Source organism: Antrostomus carolinensis, unplaced genomic scaffold, assembly GCF_000700745.2.
Source record: "Antrostomus carolinensis isolate BGI_N321 unplaced genomic scaffold, ASM70074v2 scaffold39528, whole genome shotgun sequence".
NCBI lineage: Eukaryota > Metazoa > Chordata > Aves > Caprimulgiformes > Caprimulgidae > Antrostomus > Antrostomus carolinensis.
The window spans coordinates 1-12,479 of NW_010333001.1; the positions used below are offsets into that span (position 1 = coordinate 1).

The 12,479-nt window shown below is 51.0% G+C and overlaps 1 protein-coding gene across 1 annotated transcript; it reads left to right on the forward strand.

Moving 5' to 3' along the window:
• Positions 1-3: 3 nt before the first annotated feature.
• On the forward strand, positions 4-9,053 carry CBFA2T2 (CBFA2/RUNX1 partner transcriptional co-repressor 2; the record flags this gene model as incomplete). Its single annotated transcript, XM_010173733.1, has 7 exons — positions 4-89; positions 737-990; positions 1,689-1,774; positions 2,833-3,028; positions 5,044-5,112; positions 5,577-5,767; positions 8,763-9,053. Coding segments are annotated over 7 exons (1,173 nt in total), but the record flags the coding sequence as incomplete, so codon positions are not given.
• Positions 9,054-12,479: the final 3,426 nt, after the last annotated feature.

Consider the following 12,479-nt stretch of genomic DNA (forward strand, 5'->3'; position numbering starts at 1 on the left):
CTGCTGAACACAAACACCACGTCCCCTGCTGACTCCTCCGAGCTGCTGATCGAGGTGAACGGGAATGGGAAGAGACACAGTCCAGACAGGTAAAAACACCTTTCATCAGTCTGCCAAGTTCTTGAAGTTGAGACTTTTGTTACAGCTTTTGCTGCTGTCAAAGCTTCAAGCAGCATCCAGGGCTAAACCATAGGATCTTATCACTCCCAACAACTATTCTGGCTGTTAATCAGACACTGATGATTTCTCCTCCTGCACTGTGAATTCAGGTTGGGATCCTCTTTCAGGCAAGTTCTGTCCCAGGGGCACTTGCTGGGTAGCACTGAAAAGCCTGAGCTGGGGGGCTGAGCAGTTCTGCACCTTCCCAGGCGGGAAGCGGAGCCACTGTCGGGGCTGGGAAGGATGCGATTCATTTTCACCACTTTTTATTCCAAGTTAAAAATTGTTATGTAATTTATGTAGAGCATGCCTCAAATTTATCAAAACTGTGAAATTTTAATTTGGTTATGCTTAGAAAGATGAATCACAACATTTGGGGCATTTTGAACTTTTTCTTCAACAGGGTCATTGTGAGGATTTGTTCGCAAGTTGAGTGTGTTTGTTTTAACTCCCTGCCTTTACCCCCTGCTAAAATCATCGCTGCCCAAACTCTGCTGATGTGAAATCTGCATCTTTCCCTTTCCTAACATGTTTATGTGGTGCTAATGAATATCTCTCTCTGCTGGTGTGGTTACAGAAGGGAAGACAGCAGCTTTGAGAGGGAACCGATGCCAACAGAGCCTCCAGCCAAGAGGGTGTGCACCATCAGCCCCGCTCCCCGGCACAGCCCTGCTCTGACAATCCCCTTGATGAACCCTGGGGGACAGTTCCACCCCACCCCACCGCCCCTCCAGCACTACACCTTGGAAGATATTGCAACCTCCCACCTCTACAGGGACCCCAGCAAGATGTTGGAGCACAGAGAGATTCGGGACAGGCACGGCGGTCTTGGTGAGGAAGCTGGAGGATTTCTAGTTGTAGGAGCTGTGAGGTCCAGCAGTTGAGCTTTGGTGTAGGCCCCTGCTTGGCCACCGGCACCCAGAGCTGTGTAACGCTGGGCACGTCCTCAGCAGAGTTTTTGCTGGGAATTCAGAGAGGAAAAAAAACTGATCATGGGAGGTTAAAAATGGGAAGATTGAGAGTTTGTATTTCCTTATGCACATGCAAAGGCTGGAGCCACTGAGGATGAGGAGGAAGGACCCAGTGGATGAGTTGAGTACAACCAACCCACAGGCAGGAGTGGAGGGCAGGGAAATGGAAAGTAACATTTCCAAGATGACTAAATCAGGAGAGCAGAGCCTGACCCGCACCCTGTTTCTCCCCAGGGGTGTGTGGGAGGTGCACGTTGTGTTTCCAACAGGGCAGCCTGAATCACAAGCTCTGAGCCCCTGTGGGTTTATAAGGCAGCCAGCTGCCCAAGTAGGTCACATCCAGACCTGTGAGTGGATTTTAGTGCTTCTGAGACAGTGACATGGACAAGGATAAAAGCACCAGCGTGGAACTGCCCCTGTAGAACCATCTCCTTGAGATGTGTTTTAAAATCCCAGCTGGAAGTTCAGCTCCTTATTATTGCTTTGGGGCCACCTTCTCTCTCCAGCACTGAAAGCCCTCGGTCCATCTAATCACTCTTCTGCTGTGGTTTGTTGCAGGTTTGAATGGAGGGTACCAGGACGAGCTGGTGGACCACCGCTTAACGGAGAGAGAGTGGGCTGATGAGTGGAAGCATCTCGATCACGTAAGGAAGGGCAGGAGGTGTGGGAAGCTCTATGGGATGTGGCAACCTGGTGTTCCACCTGCTCCAGTTTGTGATTTTTCTTGTTGTTAGTACCATATCCAGGCTTTCCTAGTGGCTTGTAGAAGAACAAGCCACCACAAGGTGGATGGTGGGGAGGGCAGTAGCACTTTCCTGGCAGGTTTTCTCTGACCATGATCAGTGGAAACCAAAATCACTCTGGATGAAGAGTCTGGAGCTGGAGAGCTTCTGCAGAGCATGGCCATGTGCTGCCCTGCCTGTCTGAGCAACCAAACCCAACCTTGGACCCACATGGATCTTTTCTGCCACAGCCCTGACCAGCACTGGACCAAAAAGTATGCAGATGTGCTGTGTGCAGTAAGGATATGAAGCTTACAAAATAAGTAAACCCATCATTATTTATTTTTTAAAGACACTTTTTCCTGAGGTGCCAACCTTTTATGGACCTCAACCAGACACTGACAGCAAGAGTTGATACTTCTGGCAGACTTTCTGCAGTCAGCTTTTTCCCTCTGAGCAAGGCTGCTCATCCAAGCACTTCACTGGAGTGTTTTTCCAAAGAGATGGGATTGAAATTCAGCTTTGATCGTAAATGCAGAGAGACCTCATCATGCTTGTTTATGCTCTAAAGCTGATGTTTTTTTGGAGGGTGAGGGATGGTGGAGTAGAGCTCTTATAGCTGAATACTTGCATGTTGGGATGTGGGTATGATGAGCTGGCACCAGGATCACAGCCAACCCTTGCCTGGGCACCATACTCCTATAGGAAAGTGGTGGGTTTTTTTCTGTCCACCTTTAGGAGCATGGTCTTGAAGGTGTTTAGGCACCTCCTGTGGTGACTAACAGTGGAGCTGTGACCACCTCTTTCCCACCTGGTGCTGTTTGAATACTGCATCATCTGAAATCCCCTGCTCAGAGCCTGTTCCTGTGGAATGACCTCATGTTTTCTCTTTTCCGGGATGGTCCCTCTGTGGTGCCTCCTCCGACAAGAAATTCAGGAGACAACTTCATGACCGAGACCGATGTGTTCCTCCCCTGCAGGCACTGAACTGCATCATGGAGATGGTGGAGAAGACGCGGCGTTCGATGGCCGTGCTGCGGCGCTGCCAGGAGGCCGATCGGGAAGAGCTCAACTACTGGAAGAGGCGGTGCAGTGAGACGGCCGAGCCGCGCAAGGCGGGCAGCGAGCTCATCTCCAGGCAGCACAGCCCCAGCAGCTCCGACTCCATCGGCAGCGGTAAGTGAGGAGTGGGTGTGCTCTGCCAGGGCCTTTTTGAGTAGGTGTCCAATACATGACACAGTTCCCCTGGAGAAAAAGAAGCTGAGGGAGACCTTCTGGCTCTGTCCAAGTCCCTTGGAGGAGGGTGGAGAGAGGTGGGGGTGGGTCTGTTCAACCAAGGACCAAGTGACAGGACAAGAGGAAATGGCCTCCAGTTGCACCAAGGGCAGTTGAGATTGGATGTGAGGAAGAATTCTTTGCTGAAAGGGTTCTGAGGCATTGGAAGGGGTTGCCCAGGGCAGTGGTGGAGTCCCCATCCCTGGAGGGATTGAAGAGTCGTGTAGACACAGTGCTGAGGGACATGGGTTAGTCGGGGACTTGTCAGTGTTGGGTTCATGGTTGGACTCAATGATCTTAAAGGTCTTTTCCAATTGAGGCCATTCTGGGACTCTGTGACTGTGACAAAGCTATATTAGGTATAAAACGATGAGAATATATCCAAAGTACAGTATAAATTAAATAGTTAAGCAGTGCATAACTGTTCTCAAAGCTTTGAAGAAGGACATGTCATTGGAGATGTGGAAGCTCCTGGGTAAGCTCCTGGAAGCAGCATTTTCTAATGTCTGAAGGCACCTCCAGGCAGCAGCAGCCTCTGCTAGTGTCAGGAGAAGAACATCGTCCTTCTCACTGAGATGCATTTGCTGACCAAACCGAGTCAAGTTCACCCACAGCTGAGAAACCAGGGGGTGAATAGGCAGGAGAGGTGGTTGGTTCCACCCTTTTTCCCCTTGAGCTCAGTCTTGCTTAAAGGATTTTAAATGTCAAGGTCTCCTAATTCTAAAAATACCAAAGACTGCTGTAAGTGTAAGAGCTGCTACCTGACTTATTAATTCTATTTTTGTATCATGAGTCAACTTAACTTCATTAAAGCTGACTATTCTTCCCCTCCAATATACAGGGGTTTTAACCCTCTACAAAAAACAAGTCTAAAATGCTGATTTTATTCTTTTGGACATAATGCTAATTTCCATCCAAACAAATATGCTGCAGATCAAATGCTGGGGAAAAAAGACAAACAAACAAACAAAAAAACCAAACCAAAAACCCAAAAAACCACAAACCTTGATCATTTGATAATAGAAATGGATATTATCTAACAATAAGAATAAATGTCAAACTGAAAATCTCAATTTGATATGTATTCAACTTGTTTATATACAAAATAAACAGTGAATCCTCCTGCAAGGAAAGCAAGTGGGAATGTTGTTGATTCTCCCCTCATGGGACCTAGGGCTAATTTTCAAGCTTTGTTGCTGTTGTGAGAAGGTGCATTTGGACATCAAGAGGTGTCCCCAGGTGTGCCATGGGCTTAAATAACCCCACCACCTTCCTTGGGTGCTTCTATTCCCCCACCAGCCTTTGACATGATTGTTTTGGGTTTTTTTTTTCCTGACCCTTCAGAAAGTTACTCTGAAGCCTTAAAAAAGGGCATGCCGATAGAACACAGAGAGAAGCTTCTGAAAAGCTTCCCTGTGTGACTGTAGTTTGTTTAGGTCCTCGTGTGACCATCCTCATTTGTCACTTAGGCTCTTTGCAGACGGAGGGGTGCTGGGGAATGTACACTCTTGCTGTCAGGTCTTGTGGGACAGTTTGTCTGTCAGTTCAAGCCTTTGAATTGCCCCTGGGAGCGGGAGGTGCTGCCTTTTCTGTCAGCTTCTGGTCATCTAAATTGATGCTCAAAGTCGCTGGGCAGTGCAGGTGTTTGAAGGCACATATTGCCTGTTGTTACAGAGTACCAGGAGATGGAAGTGGATTATACAGTGTCATAAATTTGCACGGCGCTAATTAGAAGTTGTAATTTATCATCTTGAGTGTTTGATGAATGGCTTTGACTGTAGGAATCCTCTGCTTTGAGTTTTAGCTGCTCAACTCTCCCCTGCCCCATGATGTACCGAGGTACTGCTGAGCACTTCAGCAGCAGTCAGGTGAGACGAGGCTTTGCCAACCTTTCCCTCTGTCCCTTATCCCAGCAGATTCCTTGCGGGAGTTCAGCAGCAGATCAGGAACAGGCTATGTCACTGAAGAGATATGGAAAAAAGCTGGTAAGTGTTTTCTAGTGACCTGCTGATGGCAGGGGGGTTGGAACTGGATGAGCTTTAAGATCCCTTCCAACCCAAACCAGTCTGTGATTCTATGACCACGGTGGGGGCTGCTGCTGGATCGATGGAGATAAACACAGATGCTGCAGATGTGCTCTGTGGAAACTGGAGAAGCCCAGCTGCAGGAAAGCCCCAGGATGTACACATCTGCCTCCTGATGCCCCTGGCCTGGGTTTTCCAAAGGGCTCTGCTCCTTCTGTGCAATGCCACTGGGGATCCCGTGGGGCCGAGCCTGACCCTGCCGCTCCCAGGAGCGGTCGTGATGCTGGTGCTGACTGTGTCCCTTTGTGCCACCCCCTCCCCATGGGCATCCCAGCCACAGGCAACATTGTCCCGATGTCCCTGTCACCCCTCAGAAGCTGGTCCTGCTCCTGGGGCAGGTGGGTGAAGCTGCTCTTTTCTTCCAGAAGAAGCTGTGAATGAGGTGAAGCGCCAGGCCATGTCGGAGGTGCAGAAAGCGGTGGCAGAGGCCGAGCAGAAGGCATTTGAGATGATTGCCTCTGAGAGAGCTCGGATGGAACAGACCATCGCGGACGCCAAGCGCCAGGCCACTGAGGATGCTTTCTTAGTGATAAACGAGCAGGAGGAGTCTACAGAGGTAAGGTACTAGGGGACAGCCTGGGAGGAGACTTCAAAGTCTCCAGGTCTTGCCTGGTGGTGACTCAGAGCTTGCAGATCCCCTCTCCCTTTTCCTTTCAGAAGTCTCTCTCTAATTAATAGCTAAAGGGATGCATTGATACCATAAAAAAAACCAAAACCCTTTTGCTTTTTGATTTTTCTGGCAGGGAAATTGGCCTAAACGGTGTCTACGGCACCTGTGCACGTGCAACAGCCACGTGAAGGCACCACTGGGCACCGTGAGCTGGACCCAGTGTAATGACCAGGGATTTCTTTGGATCGAGGGAGGTGTGGAAGTGAAGGAAAAGGGATGCTGGTGGATGCAGCTCAGAAATCTGTTTGTGTGGGGTACTTGATCTGTGCAGAAAAGGAATTGCTGTTTGTGGGCTTTAAAATAGCGCAGGGTAGAAACCAGGCTGCAGGTGAAGCTACATGTGCCTGATATATATACCTATATAGAATCATAGATATATATATACACACACACACACACACACACACACACTCTCTATACCACACCTGCTATATATATAGAAAATACATATATACACATACTCTGTATCCCATGCAGTGTCAGTGCAGACCAGCCTGGTGTGTATACGTTGTCTTGGGTGTTGTTTCACTGGCTCCCAAAACACGGGCCAGGACACTGTGTGGTCACCATGTGGTCACCTCATCTGCAGGAAAAGGCTCCCCAGCTCTCGGTGTGATGCTCTCATACGTACAGGGATAGGTGGGAAGTGTCCGTGGTGAGGGGTGGCTGGTGTCCTTGCAGTATGGAAATCCTGGTAACACCTAATGAGACATCTGCACCTTGGAAAAGAAGGGATGACTCCTAGTTTTTCAAAGCCAGCAGCAGCTGCTGAATGGGTGTCTCTTAGAGAATTTCTTTCTACTCCTCAATCATTAATCACCTTTGTCATTCCTTAACTGGAAGCTCCCTTTGTGAAGCTTTAGAGGTCTCAGCTGGACTGGGCAAGGAGAATTGCATGGCTCGTTTCTGTGCTGCCACGTCCCATCCACATGTGGTTTGCTTCTTGTTTTAATCTCTCTGCACAAATGCAAGAGCAGAGGCTTTGTTTCTGCCGAGCAAAAATCTGATGGGAACGTGGAGTTAATGTCCACGGGTACTGTGCAGGCAGCAAGTTCATTTCCCTCCTCCTGGGGGGTTTCTGTCCCTGCTGCTGACCAGGGCTCAGGAAGGTCTGGTGCTGGGTCCCTGTGCATGCAAGAACCATGTAAATATTAGGTGCTGTTACAGAGAAGTGTGTCTGTACTCTTTCCTGATTAAATCACTGAAGGACGAATGCACCAGTCAGTAAACACATGATGGAAGTGGGTGGAACTGCTCAGGGATCCGTGGAAGAAATGAGACAAGTAATGATTTCTCCATAGGGGAATGAATACCAGAGGAGTATTGCCTCAAGTTGCACCCAGGGCAGTTGAGATGGGATGTGAGGAAGAATTTCTTTGCTGAAAGGGTTCTGAGGCATTGGAAGGGGTTGCCCAGGGCAGTGGTGGAGTCCCCATCCCTGGAGGGATTGAAGAGTCATGTAGACATAGTGCTGAGGGACATGGGTTAGTTGGGGACTTGTCAGTGTTGGGTTCATGGTTGGACTCGATGATCTTAAAGGTCTTTTCCAATTGAGGCAGTTCTGGGATTCTGAGTGTCCTCCTCCTCCAGCTGTCCCGGGGAGCAGTGTGGGACCTTGGGAGCAGCCAAGCATCACCCCCTGCCAGCACAGGCCCATCTCTTCAGCACCCAGAGCTCTTCTCTAAAGACCACGTTGAGAAGCTGTCACATATTGTGGCACATTTTGTAACCTTTGAAATACAGTTTAAAAACATCACGTGAAAAGCAAACAGCTGTAAAGCAGTGACCCAGTTTTCCAAGAGTAACCACAGGCTTTGCTGGGGGCTTCTTATGGTCACAAGTCCTACTCCTCTCTGGGGACTGAGGAGGCTTGGGGACATGCTGGCTCTGGAGCAGCTCACTCCCAACCAGCTCACTTTGGCGCTTTGCTTCCAGCCTGTAAATCATCACCAGGAGCTGGTGGCTCCGGTGCAGACCCCAGGAGTGGGGAATCTCACTGCCCCTTCCCCCCAACGGGGCTTTTGGATACGGTCCAGCATCTCCCACCACCCCGCTTTCCTGCTTCGACAGCTTTTTGCTTGTGGTCATAGACACAGTGACCAGTGAAAGGTGTCCCGTTGGGCAGGCACTCTCCAGAGGAGGCTTTTTATTCTGCAGCTGAACTTGCCCTCCCCACTCTGCGGTTGCTGAGGCCCGAGTCCAGCTGCAGGAAAGCTAATCCACCCGCTCCCCTCCTCGGAGCAGCTGCAGCTCCTGGCGCTGGCCCCTTGCCCCCCGCTCATGAGGCAGCAGTGACACACCGTAAGCCACCAGCTGACACCTCTCCCGGCGGCCAGAGGGGCTTTGCTTAGCTTCCAGATTGAAATTCAGGCTCTGGCAGTGCTTCCACCTGGCTTGGGAGGCTTTCAAATGAGCTTTTTCTTTTCCAAATTAGCCCGCTCCGACCTCCTGTGCAGCTAGGCAGGGTGCAGAGCAAATGGTGCCTGCACAGCACGCTGTAATCCCTGCGGAGAGCACTCGGCTGGGAGCAGAACCAAAATAGAGCTGCTTAAAACAGGGAAGAAAAAGACCCAATAGCAGCATCTGCAGCCTGTTTTTTAGTCCTTGCCTGTTGTTTCCTCTGTGCGTTTGGGTGGATCTAGGGGAGAGGATGTGACCGGTGCAGGCTGGCAGGCAGTTTTGGGCAGAGCAGTTAGGAGTTAGTACCCTTGGCAGAGAGTTGTGAAATAGCAGGAATTAATGGACTGCTCATTTTAATATTACTAAATATGGGCCAAAGGGGGATGAACAGTCTCCTCCAGAGCTGTTAAGTCAGCACCATCCTGTAGCTCTCAGAAACTATAAACCCATTTTAAAGTCTTTGGTGTCTTTGGTGTTGCAGAGCTGCTGGAACTGTGGTCGCAAAGCCAGTGAGACGTGCAGCGGCTGCAACATCGCCCGGTACTGCGGCTCCTTCTGCCAGCACAAGGACTGGGAGAGGCACCACCGAATCTGTGGCCAAGGTCTGCACGGCCAGAGCAAGCCCCTGGCTCTCGCCGGGCCCGCTCGGCCGGCCGCTGCTGCCAAGAGCCTGGACGGTGTGCCCAGCCCGGCCCTCGAGAAGACTTCGGCAACCACCTCTCGGTCCTCCACCCCGGCATCTGTGACAGCAATAGACACAAACGGGCTCTGAAGGGGAAGGTTTGCTTCAGTCCATTTGATTAATTTCCCTGAGGATTTTTTTTAAACTGAAAAAAAACTCCCCCACAGCAACTTGTATCACTTGCCACATTTGACACATCCGCACCACCTCCTCAGAGCACCGACACTCAGGCTTTGCCATCTAGTTCTGCCTTCTTTTTCTCGTGGCTTATGAAGAACTGAGGCCAGCCTTGCCTGCCCTCTGTGCCCGTCTCCCTGCAGGGAGGGTATCAGAGCATCGTTTGGGACCTGGAGAGGCCAGGCACTCGCTTGGGGAGACCTGGACTCGGTGGAGAGCGCTGCTGGTGCATGTGGGAGATGCTGAGCCCTGTCTTCATGGGTTAAACATGCTCAAGCTCCTTTCCTGAGGTGTCTGAGCCACCTCCTCCTTCAGCTGCCTTTCTTCCACATTATACATCTATTTTTTTCCCTTGCTCCCAGACAGCGGTGTCGCAGATGGCCGTGCTGGCTGGTCGTTGCTGTGAACAGACCGGAGCCACTTTCCTAGCAGGAGCATCTCGTCCTCTAGTGCAATGGCAGAAGCCGAGCCCTCTTCTCTTCTCCTGCCTGCAGGTTCGCAGCTGATGGTTGCAGAGAGAGAGGAGAGGATTCATCTGCTCTAAACCAAATGTCAGTACCAGGGAAGTACGGCTGGTCACTTCGGGATGGCCCGTTCTGTGATGGGACAGACAGTTGCACGTTACCCTGGATGGGACCTTTGCTGGGGGAAAGCACAGAGTGAATCTGGATTCGTTGCGGGCGGTTATTGCCCTTTCCACCCGGGTACTGTTAGTTTGCTGTGCAGAAAGTGGTTGGTTTTTGGGTTTGTTTATTTTTCACTGCATGGAAGTTGTTGGTTTGAGAGTTACTGCTGTTGTTTTTAACCACAGAGATCCTCACACAATTGCAGTGGGTTATTTATAGTCTCTTCTCTCCATGCACGTTGGCCAAACTATGAAAACAAATACAGGACGTGGTTTCCTACGTCGGTTCTTGCCCCCCAGCCCTGGGGAGCTCCCGTGGTGCTGCTCCCACGCCGGCTGCGCTCCTGTCCCTGGCGATGCCCAGGGATGCGCAGCCACCGCTGCCTCGTGCAGCCTTCAGAGACCATCCCAAAAGCACAGAGGCTCAGAGGGATGTCCCGTGGGGATGCTATGGTCAGCTGGGGAGATCCATCGCTCAGAGAGTCCCGGCTGTGACATGGAAGGAGGGATTTGGGGCCGTGCAAACACGATCATCCACACCGACCCACGGAAGGGCTGTTCCAGAGCTCATCTCGGATGCTTCCTGGAGGTCACCAGAGGCACAGCCACTGGGAGGGATGGGCACGTGCCCTCTGGAGAGCTGCACCCATTTCCCATGCCCATACAAACAGGCTTGAGTAAACCATCTATTCAGCAAAGCCGGGTTTCCGTGACTGTTTTTGTACGACTGCTGGGCTGGAGCCCAATGAGGCGAGTAATTCCCAAATTATTTTTGATTACTTTTTCAATTGGAGGCAAATAATAGAGATGTAATGAATCGTCAGTGAGTCTGCAGTGGTGCTGCTGGCTGCCTGGGGATAAACCAGCTTTGTCCCTTAGGGAAAGCTGTTTCTGAAGCTGCTGTCGTGGGATAGAGCTGGTGATTCCCATGTCTGCAAGGTTTTATTTTGCAGAAGAAGCCACGACATTGCCTGGTCATGACAGCACTCGAGTGGCAGTTGGGACTGTCCCTCTCCTGTGTCCCCCAGGAGATGGTGGCAGGGTCCTGGCTGCTGCAGAGCCCTTTGCACGGACAAGGGGACAAGGCTACTGGGAGCTGAACGTGTCAGTGCTGGGCCATGGAGCTGGTGCGGCCCTGAATGGAGGTGGTACCTGCAGCAGTGGTGAGGCCACAGTGTCACCCAGCCCGGAGATGTGGGGTCAGCCAGAAGCTGCAGCAGCCCCGTGCTGCCCCAAAGGCCCCGGGGAGCGGCTCTGTCCCGGCTGCTTTGGCGGTGGCCAGGGCTGTAGCCGGGAGGAGGACACTGTGTGGAGCAGGGAGGAGCAGCAGCAAACGCTTTGGGTTTCTGAGAGCACCGGGGCAGGGGGCTGCCCCTGCACCCCCACCCCTCTCCCGGGGGCTGAAGGGACAGGGGCAGATTCAGCGCAGCCTCAGGTACATCAAGTCCAGGCACCACATCCCGGTCCTGCCCGCGCACGGGGGGGGTCAGTGCTGTGAGGTTGGACAGGGAACGAAGGGCAGGGCAGGGCTGGAAGAAACTGCTTGTAAATAGACTGTCTTCCATAATTCTCATGCAATTTTGATGGCCGTGTACTAAAATTAACCCCAGTGTAAATGAATGAAATACTAACAGTCATTATTAGAATGATGGCTTTTTTCTTTTTTTTTTTTTTTTTGTTTTTTTTTTGTTTTTTTTAAACATGGAATGATAAATATGAAATTCAGACAGGGGAAGACCTGTTGGGTTGAGTTTTCTATTTCTATTTCTTTTTTCTTTTCTTTTCTTTTCTTTTTTTGACATTTAATTCTGTAATAGAAATTTGTTACTTCATTCCTGTGCATAACTTATTTAATGTACTGTAAAAAGGAACCCAAAGTGTTACAGATGTATTTAGTTTGTTCTACTCAAAAAAGTAGTCAATAAAGACTATATTCATCAGCCAGGTTTCCCCCTTCCTCTCTCAGAAGGAGCAGAGGGTGCTGCAGGGGACAAACTGCAGGCAGAGCTGGCACCCAGCCCTGTACATGGTCAATTTAATTTGCTTTGGGGTTGTATTTAAACACATTATTTTCTAAAAGTGCTTTGGGTTTGGTTTTGCTTTTGTTTTTTATTTGAGCTCAGCAGAGCCTGCAAGGTGCTGTTATAGCCCTGCAGCCCCTCCAGGAGGGTGGGGGGAACGGGCTGGCAGAGCTGCCTTTGCCTGAGCTGAGGATTTTGGTCTCTGGGCCACTGAAAACTCATCAGGTGGGTGAAGCAGAAATGCAAAATTCAAGGCCAAACCCCCCACTAGTTGGGGGTGGCCAGAGCCAGTGGCTTGGGAATCGGTGCCCACTGTAGCTCTGGCAGCCGCAGCTCCCTGGGATCCCAGGCACAGCTCGTCCTTTCCCCATGGCCCTTCATATGCTGCTCCTGGGGGGACACAGCCCCTGGCCTGGCAGAGCTGGGGGCCCTACAGCTGCCTCTGCATGGGCTGGAGCCGCCACTGCTGCCCTGTGCTCATGGCAAAGAGCTTTGGCTGGGGAATTGGCAGTTAATCAATAACCAACGATAATCAGGCACTGGGAGGACACATCCTGGGTGGGAACTGGGTCAGGCTGAGCCTGCCATGGGGGACAGTTCCACAAGGCTGATCTGCACTGGCAGCAGCTGTCCCCCTCCTCAAACAAAGGGTTCTCCTGAGCCCATCTCTGCAGAGTGCTCTGGGTCCCCCTC